At 41.9% G+C, this 20,015-nt stretch overlaps 1 protein-coding gene across 1 annotated transcript in view; it reads right to left on the reverse strand.

The window, feature by feature from the left end:
* LOC139745978 (uncharacterized) overlaps positions 1–20,015 on the reverse strand; it is a 190,255-nt gene that overhangs the window by 2,424 nt on the left and 167,816 nt on the right. Inside the window, 1 exon segment of the mRNA XM_071656739.1 lies at positions 5,071–5,228. Coding sequence (XP_071512840.1) covers positions 5,071–5,228 — 158 coding nt within the window.

A 20,015-nucleotide genomic window follows, 5' to 3' on the forward strand; every position in this document is an offset into this window, starting at 1 on the left:
AGGAAAATTGTGGTATCAGGAGTGGAAGATGTTTGCTTACGATAATGAATAATGAATGGATGTCTAAATCTGTGAGGATGTAACCACCTTAAGAAGTATGTTTAGGAAAGAAACCTGTATGGGACTCCCTTGCTAAAGTGGCTAGTGTTCCTGACTGTGACACATTCACGGACCAACCAAGGTTGAGCACATAGGTTCGAATCCTGGTTTTAGCAGTCAGTCCACAGTCAACCCAGCTGTTCATCCACCTGTAGGGGTTGGTTGATAAAATGGGTATACTTCCCATGTATTTCCCATGCATCGTGGAAGGCGACTAAAGGGGGTAGGAGCAGGAGGGCTAGAAACCCCACTACTTGTATTTATTTCTAAAAAGGGAAACAAGAGTCAAGTGAGAGTGCTCATTCTCCTTGAAGGCTCAGACTGGGGTGTCTGAATATGTATGGATGTAACCAAGATGAGATGAAAGGAGAGATAGGTAGTATGTTTGATGAAAGGAATTTGGATGTTCTGGCTCTGAGTGAAACAAAGCTCAAAGGTGAAGGGGAAAAGTGGTTTGGAAAAGTCTTGGGAGTAGTGTGGGGTTGGTGAGAGGACAAGAGCTAAGGTAGGAGTAGCAATACTCCTGAAGCAAGAGTTGTAGGAGTATGTGATAAAGTGTAAGAAAGTAAATTCTAGATTGTTGTGGGTGAAACTGAAAGTGGTTGAAGAGAGATGGGTGATTATTGGTGCCTATGCACCTGGTCATAAGAAGAAAGATCATGAAAGGCAAGTGTTTTAGGAGCAGTTGAATGAGTGTATTAGCAGCTTTGGTGCACGAGACCAGGTATTCGTGATGGGTGATTTGAATGTGAAGGTGAATAATGTGGCAGTTGAGGGTATAATTTGTGTACATGGAAGTGTTTAGTGTTGAAAATGGAAATGGTGAAGAGCTCGTGGATTTGTGTCCTGAAAAAAGACTGGTGAATAGGAATACGAGAGATGGTCAAAGGGCATTACTGGACTACGTGTTAATTGATAGGCATGTAAAACAGAGACTTTTGGATGTTAAAATACTGAGAGGGGCAGCTGAAGGGATGTCTGATCACTATCTTGTGGAGGTGAAGGTGAAGATTTGTAGAGGCTTTCAGAAAAGAAGAGAGAATGTTGGGGAGATGAGATTGGTGAGAGTAAGAGAGCTTAAAAAAAGACTTGTGTGAGGAAATACCATGAGAGACTGAGTGTATAATGACAAGAGGTGAGAGCAAATGACATTAGGGGAGTTGGGGAGGAATGGGATGTATTTAGAGAAGCAATGATGGCTTGCACAAAAGATGCTTGTGGCATAAGAAAGTGTGAGAGATGGGTAGTGAGCTGTGGGATGAAGATTGTTAGTGAAAGAGAAGAGAGAGGCATTAGGATGATACTTGCAGGGAAGTAGTGCAAATGACTGGGAGATATATAAAAGAAAGTGGCAGGAGGTTAAGAGAAAGGTGCAAGAGGTGAAAAAGAGGGCAAATGAGAGTTGGGGTGAGAAAGCATCATTAAATTTTGGGAGAATAAAAAGATGTTTAGGAAGGAGGTAAATAACGTGCCTAAGACAAGAGAACAAATGGGAACATTGGTGAAGAGGACAAGCGGGGAGATGATAACAGGTAGTGATGAAGTGAGGAGGAGATGGAGTGAGTATTTTGAAGGTTTGTTAAACGTGTTTGATGATAAAGTGGCAGATATAGGGTGTTTTGGTTGGGGTGTGTGTGAAGTGAGGGCCAGGGAGAATGATTTGGTAAGCAGAGAAGAGGTAGTGAAAGCTTTGCGGAAGATAAAAGCCGGTAAGGTGGCGGGTTCGGGTGGTACTGCAGTGGAATTTATTAAAAAAGGGGGTAACTGTGTTGCTGACTGGTTGGTAAGGATATTCAGTGTATGTATGGGACGTGGTGAAGTGCCTGAGGATTGGTGGAATGCATGCATAGTGCCCATGTATAAAGGCAAAAGGGATAAAGGTGAGTGTTCAAACTACGGAGGCATAGGTTTGTTGAGTATTCCTGGGAAATTATATGGGAGGGTATTGATTGGGAGGGTGAAGGCATGTACAGAGCATCAGATTGGGGAAGAGCAGTGTGGTTTCAGAAGTGGTAGAGGATGTGTGGATCAGGTGTTTGCTTTGAAGAATGTATGCAAGAAATACTTAGAAAAACAAATGGCTTTGTATGTAGCATTTGTGGATCTGGAGAAGGCGTATGATAAAAGCAGTGAAAAGGTTTTACCAAGGATATAAGGCATGTGTACGAGGAAGAGAGGAGAGTGATTGGTTAACAGTAAATGTTAGTTTGCAGCAGGGGTGTGTGATGTCCCCATGGTTGTTTGATATGTTTATGGATAAGGTGGTTAAGGAGGTAAATGCCACAGAGTTGGAGAGAGGGGCAAGTATGCAGTATGTTGTGGATGAGAGGGACTGGGAAGTGAGTCAGTTGCCAGGGAGTCAGGGAGGAATGGGATGTATTGAGGGAAGTAGTGATGGCGTGCACAAAAGATGCCTGTGGCATGAGAAAGGTTGGAGATGGGCAGATTAGAAAGGGTATTGAGTGGTGGGATGAAGAAGTAAGATTATTAGTAAAAGAGAAGAGAGAGGCATTTGGACAATTAGGGAGATTAGTGCAAATGACAGGGAGATGTATAAACGAAAGAGGCAGGAGGTCAAGAGAAAGGTGCAAGAGATGAAAAGAGGGCAAATCAGAGTTGGGGTGAGAGAGTATCATAAAATTTTAGGGAGAATAACTAGATTTTTTGGAAGGAGGTAAATAAAGTGCGAAAGACAAGAGAACAAATGGGAACATCGGTGAAGGGGGCTAATAGGAAGGTAAAAACAAGTAGTGGTGATGTGAAAAGGAGATGGCGTGAGTATTTTGAAGGTTTGTTCAATGTGTTAGATGATCGAGTGGCAGATATAGGGTGTTTTGGTCGAGGTAGTGTGCGAAGTGAGAGGGTCAGGGAGAATGGTTTGGTAAACAGAAAAGAGGTAGTGAAAGATTTTCAGAAGATGAAAGCCAGCAAGGCAGCGGGTTTGGATGGTATTGCAGTGGAACTTAGTAAAAAAGGGGGTGACTTTGTTGTTGACTGGTTGGTGAGGATATTCAGTGTATGTATGACTCATGGTGAAGTGCCTGAAGATTGGCGGAATGCATGCATAGTGCCATTGAACAAAGGCAAAGGAGATAAAGGTGAGTGCTCAAATTACAGAGGTATAAGTTTGTTGAGTATTCCTGGGAAATTATATGGGAGGGTATTGATTGAGAGGGTGAAGGCATGTACAGAGCATCATCCTGGGGAAGAGCAATGTGGTTTCAGAAGTGGTAGAGGATGTGTGGATCAGGTGTTTGCTCTGAAGAATGTTTGTGAGAAATACTTAGAAAAACAAAAGGATTTGTATGTAGTATTTATGGATTTGGAGAAGGCATATGATAAAATTGATAGAGATGCTTTATGGAAGGTATTAAGAGTATATGGTGTGGGAGGCAAGTTGCTAGATGCAGTGAAAAGTTTTTATCATGGATGTAAGGCATGTGTATGAGTAGGAAGAGAGGAAAGTGATTGGTTCTCAGTGAATGTCAGTTTGCGGCAGGGGTGCGTGATGTCAAAATGTTGTTTAATTTGTTTATGGATGGGGTTGTTAGGGAGGTGAATGCCAGAGTTTTTGGAGAGAGGGGCGAGTATGCAGTCTTGAGGATGAGAAAGCTTGGGAAGTGAGTCAGTTTTTGTTCGCTGATGATACAGCACTGGTGGCTGATTTGGCTGAGAAACTGCAGAAGCTGGTGACTGAGTTTGGTAAAGTTTGTGACAAGAAAGCTGAGAGTAAATGTGAATAAGAGCAAGGTTATTAGGTACAGTAAGGTTGAGGGACAAGTCATCTGGGAGGTAAGTTTGAATAGAGAAAGACTGGAGGAAGTGAAATGTTTTAGATATCTGGGAGTGGATTTGGCAGCGGATGGAACCATGGAAGCGGAAGTGAGTCACAAGGTGGGTTGGGAGGGGGCGAAGGTTCTGGTTCTCCAGATCCATAAATGCTGTATATAGATCCACTTGTTTTTCTAAGTACTTCTCACATACATTCTTTAAGGAAACACCTGATCCACACATCCTCTACCACTTCTAAAACCACACTGCTCTTCCCCAATCTGATGCTCTGTACATGCCTTCACCCTCTCAATCAATGCCCTCCCATATAATTTCCCAGGAATACTCAACAAACTTATACCTCTGTAATTTGAACACTCACTTTTATCCCCTTTGCCTTTGTACAATGGCACTATGCAAGCATTCCGCCAAACCTCAGGCACTTCACCATGAGCCATGAACACATTGAATATCCTCACCAACCAGTCAACAATACAGTCACCCCCTTTTAAATTCCAATGCAATACCATCCAAACCCACTGCCTTGCCAGCTTTCATCTTTCGCAAAGCTTTCACTAACTCTTCTCTGTTTACTAAATCATTCTCCCTGACCCTCTCACTTCGCACACCACGTCGACCAAAACATCCTATATCTACCACTCTATCATCTAACACAGTGAACAAACCTTCAAAATACTCACTCCATCTCCTCATATCACCACTACTTGTTATTACCTACCCATTAGGCCCCTTCACCGATGTTCCCATTTGTTCCCTTGTTTTATGCACTTTATTTACCTCCTTCCAAAACATCTTTTTATTCTTCCTAAAATATGATGATACTCTCTCACCCCACCTCTGATTTGCCCTCTTTTTCACCTCTTGCATCTTTCTCTTGACCTCCTGCCTCTTTCTTTTATACATCTCCCAGATAGAGAAAAAAAGAAATAAAATCTCATGTTTGAGAATGTCAATTTGAATATTTTTGTATGATTTTTAACGGATGTGTAGTGCTTTTGTATGCAAAACTTTTTTAGACTTTAGAACTCCATTTTAGTTGAAGTGTAAATGATGCAATTTCATTATTTAATTTTGTTGGTTGGAAATTTGTCCAATGCATATTGAAGGCAACAAATGAAAAAGTAGAAGGCATACCTTAAATATCTAAAGAGTAAGATTTATTTAAAGCAAAGAGCATACCTTGGTTTGTTAATGGTTCTCAGGTACTTGCGTAGGGTACGGTCCAAAGAATCCGATTGTGTATGGTGATAGCTGTCAATATTATTTGGGGGATTTGGTAGTTGGAGACAGGATGGCAGTGTTAGTTGCCCTATAAATGATGATGTGGCAAATGGTGTCTGAAAAATTAAAGACATTAAATGAAGTTCATAAGGAAAATTTATTCTGTTCCACAGGATATGTATCTTCCATTTGCATCTATGATAAACTTTGAAAAATTGATTACATATTCTATTACTTGTATTGTGTTACAAAAAGTTATGTATCATAGAACACACCAATCCTTACTAATATGATGAATAACCTACTCAGTATTTTCAATTTCCACCACAGTTGTTTTACATAAATAACAATGAAAGTCTTGGGAACCTCTTTAGTTTTCTTGCTTTAATTAAACTATTTTGCTGTTTTAGAGGTAGTGCCAAAAACAGATGAAGAAATGGCTCATTCACTTACATCTACTTCCTAAGTATCATGCATAATGCACCAAAACTAGAGTCCTCTATCCACAACTAGAACATAAATGCCTTTCTGTGGTTTCCTCCAACTACTTCACATGCCCTGTTTCAGTCCACTGACAGTATGTTATCCCCTGTACACCAAATTGCTCCAATTTACTCTTTTCCGTGAACTCCTCACACCCTCCTTCATGTTCATGCCCTGATACCTCAAAAACACTTTCATGCCATCCTTCCATCTCTAGCTTGGTCAATCCCTTCTCGACATAGGTACCTTCTTTGTTAATAAGTCCAAACCATTTCAGCATGCCCTCTTCAGCTCTCTCAACCATATTCTTACTACAAATCCTCTCTTTTTCATTATTATTCCTTACTCAGTCAATGCCTCCCTCCACACACACACACACACACACACACACACACACACACACACGCATACACAAAATTTCCTCAGACATTTCATTTCCAACACATTCACCATCTTCTTTTTTCTGTCATCCAGGACCTATGCCTCACATCCATACAACAAATATTATACCATCAAACATAACTGTCTTTGCCCTCACGTACAGTAGCCTCTCTTTCCTTACATTCCTTAATGCACCCATGACCTTTGCCCCATCACCCATCCTATGACTCGTTTCAGCTCCTATGGTTCCATTTGCTGCAAAGCCCACTCCCATGGATCTAAAACCTTTTGCTTCCAAGCTTTTTCCATTTAAACTCACACCCCTACAAACATCTCTACTGCTAAACCTAATAACTTTGCTTCAATTCACATTTGCTCTCAATATCCTCTTTCACACAATCTCCCAAACTCTGGAACCAACTTCTGCAGTTTCTCACTCAAATCTGCCACCAGTGCTGTACCATCAATAAATATTTACTGAGTCACCTCTCAAGACAGAATGTAGATCTGCTCCTCTCCCCAAAACACTTGCATTCACCTTCCTCAACACTCCACCTATAAACATCAAACAGCCATGGTGACCACATATCTCTGCTGCATACTCGCCACCAGGAACCATACATCCTCCTCTTTTTCTACTCACACAAATGCCTTACTCTTTTGCTTACTATAGCATTTTACTCCAAAACTATATATTTGTAACATCATCTACAAAGCATCATACAATTTCTCCAGAACCGTAAATGCTATAGACAAATCAAATTTCTTTAAGAATTTCTCATCCGATATCCTCTACCACTTCTGAAAACACATTGTTCCTCCCCAGTCCATTGCTCAGTGCATGCCACCATCCTCTCAGGAAAGAAAGAGGAGAACAAATTGGATCCCTGGGGATAGGGGAGAAAGAATACTTCCCACATATTCCCTGTGTGTCGTAGAAGGCGACTAAAAGGGAAGGGAGCGGGGGGCTGGAAATCCTCCCCTCATTTCTTTTTTAATTTTCCAAAAGAAGGGACAGAGAAGGGGACCAGGTGAGGATATTCCCTCAAAGGCCCAGTCCTCTGTTCTTAATGCTACCTCGCTATCATGGGAAATGGCGAATAGTATGAAAAAAAAATATTTTTTATTATTTATTTTGCTTTGTCGCTGTCTCCCGCGTTTGCGAGGTAGCGCAAGGAAACAGATGAAAGAAATGGCCCAACCCACCCCCATGCACATGTATATACAGCACATGTATATACATACACATCCACACATGCAAATATACATACCTATACATCTCAATGTACACATATATATACACACACACAGACACATACATATATACCCATGAACATAATTCACACTATCTGCTTTTATTCATTCCCATCGCCACCTCGCCACACATGGAATACCATCCCCCTCCCCCCTCATGTGTGCGAGGTAGCGCTAGGAAAAGACAACAAAGGCCCCATTCGTTCACACTCAGTCTCTAGCTGTCATGCAATAATGCCCGAAACCACAGCTCCCTTTCCACATCCAGGCCTCACACAACTTTCCATGGTTTACCCCAGACACTTCACATGCCCTGATTCAATCCACTGACAGCACGTCAACCCCGGTATACCACATTGATCCAATTCACTCTATTCCTTGCCCGCCTTTCACCCTCCTGCATGTTCAGGCCCCGATCACTCAAAATGTTTTTCACTCCATCTTTCCACCTCCAATTTGGTCTCCCACTTCTCCTCGTTCCCTCCACCTCCGACACATATATCCTCTTGGTCAATCTTTCCTCATTCATTCTCTCCATGTGCCCAAACCATTTCAAAACACCCTATCCTGCTCTTTCAACCACGCTCTTTTTATTTCCACACATCTCTCTTACCCTTACATTACTTACTCGATCAAACCACCTCACACCACACATTGTCCTCAAACATCTCATTTCCAGCACATCCACCCTCCTGCGCACAACTCTATCCACAGCCCACGCCTCGCAACCATACAACATTGTTGGAACCACTATTCCTTCAAACATACCCATTTTTGCTTTCCGAGATAATGTTCTCGACTTCCACACATTCTTCAAGGCTCCCAGGATTTTCGCCCCCTCCCCCACCCTATGATTCACTTCCGCTTCCATGGTTCCATCCGCTGCCAGATCCACTCCCAGATATCTAAAACACTTTACTTCCTCCAGTTTTTCTCCATTCAAACTTACCTTCCAATTGACTTGACCCTCAACCCTACTGTACCTAATAACCTTGCTCTTATTCACATTTACTCTTAACTTTCTTCTTTCAAACACTTTACCAAACTCAGTCTCCAGCTTCTGCAGTTTCTCACATGAATCAGCCACCAGCGCTGTATCATCAGCGAACAACAACTGACTTACTTCCCAAGCTCTCTCATCCACAACAGACTTCATACTTGCCCCTCTTTCCAAAACTCTTGCATTCACCTCCCTAACAACCCCATCCATAAACAAATTAAACAACCATGGGGACATCACACATCCCTGCTGCAAACCTACATTTACTGAGAACCAATCACTTTCCTCTCTTCCTACACGTACACATGCCTTACATCCTCGATAAAAACTTTTCACTGCTTCTAACAACTTGCCTTCCACACCATATATTCTTAATACCTTCCACAGAGCATCTCTATCAACTCTATCATATGCCTTCTCCAGATCCATAAATGCTACATACAAATCCATTTGCTTTTCTAAGTATTTCTCACATACATTCTTCAAAGCAAACACATGATCCACACATCCTCTACCACTTCTGAAACCACACTGTTCTTCCCCAATCTGATGCTCTGTACATGCCTTCACCCTCTCAATCAATACCCTCCCATATAATTTACCAGGAATACTCAACAAACTTATACCTCTGTAATTTGAGCACTCACTCTTATCCCCTTTGCCTTTGTACAATGGCACTATGCACGCATTCTGCCAATCCTGAGGCACCTCACCATGAATCATACATACATTAAATAACCTTACCAACCAGTCAACAATACAATCACCCCCTTTTTTAATAAATTCCACTGCAATACCATCCAAACCTGATGCCTTGCCGGCTTTCATCTTCCGCAAAGCTTTTACTACCTCTTCTCTGTTTACCAAATCATTTTCCCTAACCCTCTCACTTTGCACACCACCTCGACCAAAACACCCTATATCTGCCACTCTATCATCAAACACATTCAACAAACCTTCAAAATACTCACTCCATCTCCTTCTCACATCACCACTACTTGTTATCACCTCCCCATTAGCGCCCTTCACTGAAGTTCCCATTTGCTCCCTTGTCTTACGCACTTTATTTACCTCCCTCCAGAACATCTTTTTATTCTCCCTAAAATTTTATGATACTCTCTCACCCCAACTCTCATTTGCCCTCTTTTTCACCTCTTGCACCTTTCTCTTGACCTCCTGTCTCTTTCTTTTATACATCTCCCACTCAATTGCATTTTTTTCCTGCAAAAATCGTCCAAATGCCTCTCTCTTCTCTTTCACTAATAATCTTACTTCTTCATCCCACCACTCACTACCGTTTCTAATCAACCCATCTCCCATGCTTCTCATGCCACAAGCATCTTTTGCGCAATACATCACCGATTCCCTAAATACATCCCATTCCTCCCCCACTCCCCTTACTTCAATTGTTCTCACCTTTTCCCATTCGGTACTCAGTCTCTCCTGGTACTTCCTCACACAAGTCTCCTTCCCAAGCTCACTTACTCTCACCACCCTCTTCACCCCAACATTCAATCTTCTTTTCTGAAAACCCATACAAATCTTCACCTTAGCCTCCACAAGATAATGATCAGACATCCCTCCAGTTGCACCTCTCCGCACGTTAACATCCAAAAGTCTCTCTTTCGTGCGCCTGTCAATTAACATGTAATCCAGTAATGCTCTCTGGCCATCTCTCCTACTTACATACGTATACTTATGTATATCTCGCTTTTTAAACCAGGTATTCCCAATCACCAGTCCTTTTTTCAGCACATAAATCTACAAGCTCTTCACCATTTCCATTTACAACACTGAACACACCATGTATACCAATTATTCCCTCAACTGCCACATTGCTCACCTTTGCATTCAAATCACCCATCACTATAACCCGGTCTTGTGCATCAAAACCACTAACACACTCATTCAGCTGCTCCCAAAACACTTGCCTCTCATGATCTTTCTTCTCATGCCCAGGTGCATATGCACCAATAATCACCCATCTCTCTCCAACTTTCAGTTTTACCCATATCAATCGAGAATTTACTTTCTTACATTCTATCACATACTCCTACAACTCCTGTTTCAGGAGTACTGCTACTCCTTCCCTTGCTCTTGTCCTCTCACTAACCCCTGACTTTACTCCCAAGACATTCCTAAACCACTCTTCCCCTTTACCCTTGAGCTTCGTTTCACTCAGAGCCAAAACATCCAGGTTCCTTTCCTCAAACATACTACCTATCTCTCCTTTTTTCACATCTTGGTTACATCCACACACATTTAGACACCCCAATCTGAGTCTACGAGGAGGATGAGCACTCCCCGCGTGACTCCTTCTGTTTCCCATTTTTAGAAAGTTAAAAGACAAGGAGGGGAGGATTTCTGGCCCCCCGCTCCCGTCCCCTCTAGTCGCCTTCTACGACACGTGAGGAATGCGTGGGAAGTATTCTTTCACCCCTATCCCCAGGGATAATATATATATATATATATTTATTATTATTATTATTTTGCTTTGTCGTGGTGTCCCGCGTTTGCGAGGTAGCGCAAGGAAACAGAAGAAAGAAATGGCCCAACCCACCCCCATACACAATGTATATACATACACGTCCACACCCGCAAATATACATACCTATACATCTCAATGCACACATATATATATACACACACACACACATATACATATATACACATGTACATAATTCATACTGTCTGCCTTTATTCATTCCCATCGCCACCTCACCACACATGGAATAACAACCCCCTCCCCCCTCATGTGTGCGAGGTAGCGCTAGGAAAAGACAACAAAGGCCCCATTTGTTCACACTCAGTCTCTAGCTGTCATGTAATAATGCACCGAAACCACAGCTCCCTTTCCACATCCAGTCCCCACAGAGCTTTCCATGGTTTACCCCAGACGCTTCACATGCCCTGGTTCAATCCATTGACAGCATGTCGACCCCAGTATACCACATCGTTCCAGTTCACTCTATTCCATGCTTGCCTTTCACCCTCCTGCATGTTTAGGCCCCGATCACTCAAAATCTTTTTCACTCCATCTTTCCACCTCCAATTTGGTCTCCCACTTCTCCTCGTTCCCTCCACCTCTGACACATACATCCTCTTGGTCAATCTTTCCTCTCTCATTCTCTCCATGAGACCAAACCATTTCAAAACACCCTATCCTGCTCTCTCAACCACACTCTTTTTATTTCCACACATCTCTCTTACCCTTACATTACTTACTCGATCAAACCACCTCACACCACATATTGTCCTCAAACATCTCATTTCCAGCACATCCACACTCCTGCGCACAACTCTATCCATAGCCCATGCCTCGCAACAATACAACATTGTTGGAACCACTATTCCTTCAAACATACCCATTTTTGCTTTCCGAGATAATGTTCTCGACTTCCAAAGATTCTTCAAGGCTCTCAGAATTTTCGCCTCCTCCTCCACCCTATGATTCACTTCCGTTTCCATGGTTCCATCCGCTGCCAGATCCACTCCCAGATATCTAAAACACTTTACTTCCTCCAGTTTTTCTCCATTCAAACTTACCTCCCAATTGACTTGACCCTCAACCCTACTGTACCTAATAACCTTGCTCTTATTCACATTCACGGTCTTGTGCATCAAAACCACTAACACTCATTCAGCTGCTCCCAAAACACTTGCCTCTCATGATCTTTCTTCTCATGCCCAGGTGCATATGCACTAATAATCACCCATCTCTCTCCATCAACTTTCAGTTTTACCCATATCAATCTAGAATTTACTTTCTTACACTCTATCACATACTCCCACAACTCCTGTTTCAGGAGTAGTGCTACTCCTTCCCTTGCTCTTGTCCTCTCACTAACCCCTGACTTTACTCCCAAGACATTCCCAAACCACTCTTCCCCTTTACCCTTGAGCTTCGTTTCACACAGAGCCAAAACATCCAGGTTCCTTTCCTCAAACATACTACATATCTCTCCTTTTTTCTCATCTTGGTTACATCCACACACATTTAGACACCCCAATCTGAGCCTTCGAGGAGGATGAGCACTCCCCGCGTGACTCCTTCTTCTGTTTCCCCTTTTAGAAAGTCAAAATACAAGGAGGGGAGGGTTTCTGGCCCCCCGCTCCCGTCCCCTTTAGTCACCTTCTACGACATGTGAGGAAGGTGTGGGAAGTATTCTTTCTCCCCTATCCCCAGTGATAACAAGTAGTGGTGATGTGAGAAGGAGATGGAGTTAGTATTTTGAAGGCTTGTTGAATGTGTTTGATGATAGAGTGGCAGATATAGGGTGTTTTGGTCGAGGTGGTGTGCAAATTGAGAGGGTTAGGGAAAATGATTTGGTAAACAGAGAGGAGGTAGTAAAAGCTTTGCGGAAGATGAAAGCCGGCAAGGCAGCAGGTTTGGATGGTACTGCAGTGGAATTTATTCAAAAAGGGGATGACGGTATTGTTGACTGGTTGGTAAGGTTATTTAATGTATGTATGATTCACGGTGAGGACTGGCGGAATGCTTGCATAGTGCCATTGTACAAAGGTAAAGGCAATAAGAGTGAGTGCTCAAATTACAGAGGTATAAGTTTGTTGAATATTCCAGGTAAATTATATGGGAGGGTATTGATTGAGAGGGTAAGGACATGTACAGAGCATCAGACTGGGGAAGAGCAGTGTGGTTTCAGAAGTGGTAGAGGATGTGTGGATCAGGTGTTTGCTTTGAAGAATGTATGTGAGAAATACTTAGAAAAGCAAATGGATTTGTATGTAGCATTTATGGATCTGGAGAAGGCATATGATAGAGTTGATAGAGATGCTCTGTGGAAGGTATTAAGAATATATGGTGTGGGAGGCAAGTTGTTAGAAGCAGTGAAAAGTTTTTATCGAGGATGTAAGGCATGTGTACGTGTAGGAAGAGAGGAAAGTGATTGGTTCTCAGTGAATGTAGGTTTGCGGCAGGGGTGTGTGATGTCTCCATGGTTGTTTAATTTGTTTATGGATGGGGTAGTTAGGGAGGTGAATGCAAGAGTTTTGGAAAGAGGGGCAAGTATGAAGTCTGTTGTGGATGACAGAGTTTGGGAAGTGAGTCAGTTGTTGTTCGATGATGATACAGCGCTGGTGGCTGATTCATGTGAGAAACTGCAGAAGCTGGTGACTGAGTTTGGTAAAGTGTGTGAAAGAAGAAAGTCAAGAGTAAATGTGAATAAGAGCAAGGTTATTAGGTACAGTAGGGTTGAGGGTCAAGTCAATTGGGAGGTAAGTTTGAATGGAGAAAACCTGGAGGTAGTAAAGTGTTTTAGATATCTGGGAGTGGATCTGGCAGCGGATGGAACCATGGAAGCGGAAGTGGATCATAGGGTGGGGGAGGGGGCGAAAATCCTGGGAGCCTTGAAGAATGTGTGGAAGTCGAGAACATTATCTCGGAAAGCAAAAATGGGTATGTTTGAAGGAATAGTGGTTCCAACAATGTTGTATGGTTGCGAGGCGTGGGCTATGGATAGAGTTGTGCACAGGAGGGTGGATGTGCTGGAAATGAGATGTTTGAGGACAATGTGTGGTGTGAGGTGGTTTGATCGAGTGAGTAACGTAAGGGTAAGAGAGATGTGTGGAAATAAAAAGAGCGTGGTAGAGAGAGCAGAAGAGGGTGTTTTGAAGTGGTTTGGGCACATGGAGAGAATGAGTGAGGAAAGATTGACCAAGAGGATATATGTGTCGGAGGTGGAGGGAACGAGGAGAAGAGGGAGACCAAATTGGAGGTGGAAAGATGGAGTGAAAAAGATTTTGTGTGATCGGGGCCTGAACATGCAGGAGGGTGAAAGGAGGGCAAGGAATAGAGTGAATTGGAGCGATGTGGTATACCGGGGTTGACGTGCTGTCAGTGGATTGATTCAAGGCATGTGAAGCGTCCGGGGAAAACATGGAAAGTTGTGTAGGTATGTATATTTGCGTGTGTGGACGTATGTATATACATGTGTATGGGGGGGGGGTTGGGCCTTTTCTTTCGTCTGTTTCCTTGCGCTACCTCGCAAACGCGGGAGACAGTGACAAAGTATAATAAATATAAATAAATGTATATATATATATATCTGTGTATGTATATGTTGAAGTGTATAGGTATGTATATGTGTGTGTGTGGGCGTTTATGTATATACATGTGTATGTGGGTGGGTTGGGACATTCTTTCGTCTGTTTCCTTGTGCTACCTCGCTAACACAGGAGACAGCGACAAAGCATAATAAAAAAAATAAATGTGTGTGTGTGTGTGTGTGTGTGTGTGTATGGAATCATGGACACGGAAGTGAGTCACTGGGTGGGGGAGGGGGCGAAGGTTCTGGAAGCAATGAAAAATGTTTGGAAGGAGAGAATGTTGTCTTGGAGAGCAAAAATGATTATGTTTGAAGGAATAGTAGTTCAGACAATGTTATGTGGTTGTGAGGCATGGGCTATAGATAGGGTTGTGTGGATGTGTTGGAAATGAAATGTTTAAGGACAATATGTGGTGTGAGGTGGTTTGATCAGGTAAGTAATGAAAGGGTACGAGAGATGTGTGGTAATAAAAAGAGTGTGGTTGAGAGAGCAGAAGAGGGTGTGTTGAAATGTTTTGGACATGTGGAAAGAATGAGTGAGGAAAGATTTACAAAAAAGGATATATGTATCAGAGGCGAAGGGAACAAGAAGTGGGAGACCAGATTGGAGGTGGAAGGATGGAGTGAAAAAGATTCTGGGCAATTGGGGCCTGAACATACAGGAGGGTGAAAGGCATGCAAGGAAGAAAGTGAATTGGAACAATGTGGTATACTGGGGTTGATGAGCTGTTAATGGACTGAACCAGGGCATATGAAGTGTCTGGGGTACACCATGGAAAGGTCTGTGGGGCTTGGATGTGAATAGGGAGCTGTGGTTTCGATGACACATGACAACTAGAGACTGAGTGTGAATGAATAAGGACTTTTTTGTCTGTTTACTGGGCACTACCTCGCTGAGGCAGGGGGTAGCAATGCTCTCTCCATATTACCAATTTGCACTCAATCTCTCCTGATACTCCCTCACATAAGTGTCTTTTCTGATACTTCCTCACATAAGTGTCCTTTCCAAGCTCATTTACTCTCACCAGTCTCTTCTCCCTAAAATTTTCTCTTTGTTTTTCAAGATCTCTACAAATCCTCCCCTTTGCCTCCACAAGATAGTGATCAGACATCCATCAGCTGCCCCTTTCAGCACATTAACATTCAGAAGTCCCTTTTTTACATGCGTATCAATTAACACATAATTCCATAATGCCCCTTGACCATCTCTCATACTCAAATACGTATACTTATGTACATCTCTCTTTTTAAACCAGGTATTCCCAAACACCAGTCTTTTTTTCAGCACACAAGTCCAGCGTATCAATTAACACATAATTCCATAATGCCCCTTGACCATCTCTCATACTCAAATACGTATACTTATGTACATCTCTCTTTTTAAACCAGGTATTCCCAAACACCAGTCTTTTTTTCAGCACACAAGTCCATAAGGTCTTTGCCATTTCCATTCACAACACTGAATTCCTCATCTACACCAATTATACCCTCAACTGCCACATTACTCACCTTCACATTTAAATCACTCATTGCTAGTACTCGGTCTCATGCACTAAAGCTGCTGACACACTCATTCAGTTGCTCCCAGAATAGTTGCCTCTCATGATCTTTCTTCTCATGACCAGGTGCATAGGCACCAATAATCACACATCTTTCTCCATCCACTTTCAGTTTTACCCACCTCAATCTAGAATTTACTTTCTCACATGCTATCACACACTCCCACAACTCCTGCTTCAGGAGTAGTGCTACTCCTTCCTTAGCTCTTGTCCTCTCACCAACCATTGAATTTACTCCCAAGACTTTTCCAAACCTTTCTTCTCCTTTAATCTTGAGCTTCGTTTCACTCAGAGCCAGAACATCGAGATTTCTTTCCCGAAACATTCCTTTAATCTTGAGCTTCATTTCACTCAGAGCCAGAACATTGAGGTTTCTTTCCTGAAACACTCCTTTAACCTTGAGCTTCATTTCACTCAGAGCCAGAACATCAAGGTTTCTTTCCAGAAACATACTTCCTATCTCTCCCTTCTTCTCATCTTGGTTACATCCACAAATATTCAGACACCCCAATCTGAGCCGTTGAGGTTGATAAGCACTCGGAAATAATATATGATGAAACTCTACCTAGCCTATCACAGATCCCAAGGAAATGTGGTTGAATCATGTAAGCAGATAGTTATCATATTGTATAAGTGTCCAATATTATTTTAATTGCTTGAATGATGTTTTGAGTGTTTTGGGTACATTATTTCCATAATCCACATAACATCTTTCTTATATTTTTTTTCATGTTCCTTTACCCCTTTTTTACATGGAAATAGATATCACAATATAGCTTAGCATGATTCTCTATTGTGCAAAATTTTTGGTACCTATCTAATGATCTATCGTTACCCCTACTATAGTACCTTTTTGTTCTTGCATAAGCCACATTGCAATGAATTTGACATCCTGAACACATCTGTAATAAATTTTGATTGATGAGGTGGCACTAGTAGGAACATCAGCAGACAGTGTAACATTTTGTTTACCCATGTGGTTCAGGACATCGTTACATTTTCACCATAATACTGGTAAGATATAGTTGCTATTTCATTCATACTGAGAATAACTGAATTTTACCTATAACTGCATTAAGCAGTGAGTTCTGTACAACAACACTTGCCATCCCCCATGAAAAATCCTGAATGTGGGCCCATAACATCCTGTATATAAAAGTTTCATGTGCTATAACTTGCTTACAATTGTAAATTATTATTTTTGTTGTGTATGCATTTTATCATTTGATTAATGAATATTTCTCATGGCTTCAGTGTTTTTGGACCTCTAAAAATTGGGGTTGACTTATAAATGAGATATGTGACAAATGAAGGATGTTCTGGCTAAAAAACCTTGGGTCGACAGTTACTTGATATCACCATTTTCATAAATATATATGGTATGATGTTTATTAGGGCAGTTTTGAAGAATTTTATGCATATTTTTGTCTTCCAAAATCTAACATTATTTCCATTTAAATAAATTAAAATTTGCAATTTAATAATGTACTAGGCCCATGGTACCTAACCCACAAATCAGGCAACTCCTCTGTAATAATATTTGAATGATGATAATATAATTATCCATGGGAATAGGGGAAAAGGAACACTTCCCATGTAGTCCTTGTGTGTTGTAGAAGGTGGGTAGGAGGGATAGGAGCGGGGTATGGAAACCCTCCCCTTCTTGTGCCTCAGTTTCTAAAAGGAGTGCTCCTCCTCCTCATTGGGTCAGACTTGCGGTGTCTGAATGTGTGTGGAGGCAAACAAGTTGAGAAGAAGAGATAGATGGGTCATTTGTTTCAGGAAAAGAACCTGGATGTTGTAGATCTGAGAGAAACATAGCTCAAGATCAAGGTAGAAGAATGGTTTGGAGATGTCTTCGGAATGAAGTCAGGGGTTAGTGTGAGGGTGAGAGCTAATGAAGGGGTAGCACTTCTGAAGGAGGAATTGTGGGAATGTGTGAAAGATTGTCAGGAAGTGGAGCTCCAGACTGATGTGGGTAAATATGAAAGTGGAGTAAGAGAGATGGGGGTTTATTAATGCTTATGCACCTGGCCACAAGAAGGACGATGAAGTAAGTGTTCTGGAAGCAGCTGAGTGAGTGTGTCACTAATTTTGATTCAAGAGATCACATACTGGAGATGGATGATTTTAATGCAGAAGTTAGGAATGTGGTAGATGATGTTATACCTTGGGGGTGTGGGTTATTCAGTGATGTGAATGGAAATGGTGAACAGATTGTGGAGTTATGTCTTGAAAGAGGATTGGTGGTCAGGAATGCCTAGTTTAAAATAGTTTGGACAAAGGTAGAGCATGAGTAAGGAGAGGATGACTAAGTGTACATGGTAGAAGTAGAAAGAAGGAAAAGAGGGAAACCAAGAAGGAGATGGAAATATGTGGTGAAAGATGCTTTGTAAGCTCAGAGTCTGAACATGCAGGAGGATGCAAAGCATGCAAGGAATAGAGTGAAATGGAGCAAAGTCTTTTACAAGTGGTGACGTTTGAATAGGCTGAACGAGGGCATATGAAGTGGTTAGGGGAAACCACGGTAAGGTCTGTTGGGACTGATGATGGATGGGGGCTCTTTAGTGCATTATACATGTCAGCTTGAGAGTGGATGTGAGTGAATGAGCCCATTTCTTTGTCTGTTCCTGGAGCCACCTAGCTAATGCAGGATATAGTGAACATGTATGAAAAAAAAAATCATTTATAATTACTTCGACTAATTTCTTTGAAAGAGTCCAGGTGTTACTGATGATATTTCTAGCTTCTGCAATTCAAGGCTGCACTACTTCCAGCAGCAGGGAAATGTGGACTTCTTTGAAGTGAGAAATTCTTTGGCAAGAATGTACTCCTAATGATAAAACCCTTGCTAAAGGTGACTTTTCACTCAGTGTAACCTCAAGCAGACTGAGTGAGTTAGCACCAAAAGAGGAATATTTGTAAGTATACATGGAGCAGAAAAGGTCATTAGGCTTTATTGGACTATGTACAAATTGATATGCATGGAAAAGGGAGACGCTTGGGTGGGAATGTGCTGAGAGGGGCAGCTGATGGGATGTTTGATCATTTAGTGGTGGAGGTGAATATGAAGATTTGCAGAGGCTTACAGAGAAGAAAAAAATGAAGTGGATGGTGAGTATGTAAGGTTGGAACAGATGCTTGTGTAAAGAGATACTGGGGGAGATTGAGTGTAGAATGGCAAAAGGTGAGAGTAAATGAAGCTTGGGGAGTGGGTGAGGAATGGGAAGTGTTTAGTGAAGCAATGTTGGCATGTGTGTGAGAAATGTGTAGCATGTAGATGATGGGATGTGGGATGGTGAAAAAGGGTAGAGTGGTAGGATCACAAAATTAAGTTTCTAAGAGAAAAGAGAGGTACATAAGTGTTAATAAGGAGTGCGAGTAAGTGGGAGATGTACAAGAAAAAGCTGCAGGAGGTCAAGAGGAAGGTACAGGTGCTGAAAAACAAGCAAATGAGAGTTGAGGTGACCAAGTTCCAACAAGCTTCAGGGAGAATTAGAAAATCATTTGGAAGGAGGCTAATAGTGTGAGAAAAATGAAAACATATGGGAATATCAGTGAAAGGGGCTAATAGGGAAGTGTTAACAGACAAAAATGAAGTGAAGAGGAGATGCAGCAAGTTATTTGAAGAATTGTGGATTTGTCTGACAATAGGGTGGCAAATTTAGGGTGTTTGGGTCAAGAAGGTATGTGAAGTGAGATAGTCATAGCAAGTGGTGTGAAAGAAGAGTTAGTGAAAGTGGAAATGTGGCAAGGCAGTAGGGTAGATTGTACTGGAGTTGAAATTAAAAAAGAAAAATAGGTGACTTGTTGATAGGATTTCCATTGCGTATGGAATGATGCTGAAGTGCTTGAGGTGCAAAGAATGCCTGTATAGAGCCACTGTATAAAGGCCAGTAGGACAAAGTTGAATGTTCAAGTTACATAGTTATAAGTTTGTTGAATGTACTTGGTCAGTTGTATGGAAGAGAGGTGACTGAGAAGGTAGTGGCATGCCCAGAGCATCAGACTGGGGAAGAACAAAGTAATTTCAGGAATGGGAGAGGATTTGTGGATGAAGTGTTTGCTTTTAAGTATAAGTGCAAGAAAAACTCTGGGAAACAGAAGGATCTGTATATGGATCTGGAGGAAGCGTATAATAGGGTTAATAGAGATACTCTG

The sequence above is a fragment of the Panulirus ornatus genome, chromosome 63, assembly GCF_036320965.1.
Source record: "Panulirus ornatus isolate Po-2019 chromosome 63, ASM3632096v1, whole genome shotgun sequence".
Taxonomy (NCBI): domain Eukaryota; kingdom Metazoa; phylum Arthropoda; class Malacostraca; order Decapoda; family Palinuridae; genus Panulirus; species Panulirus ornatus.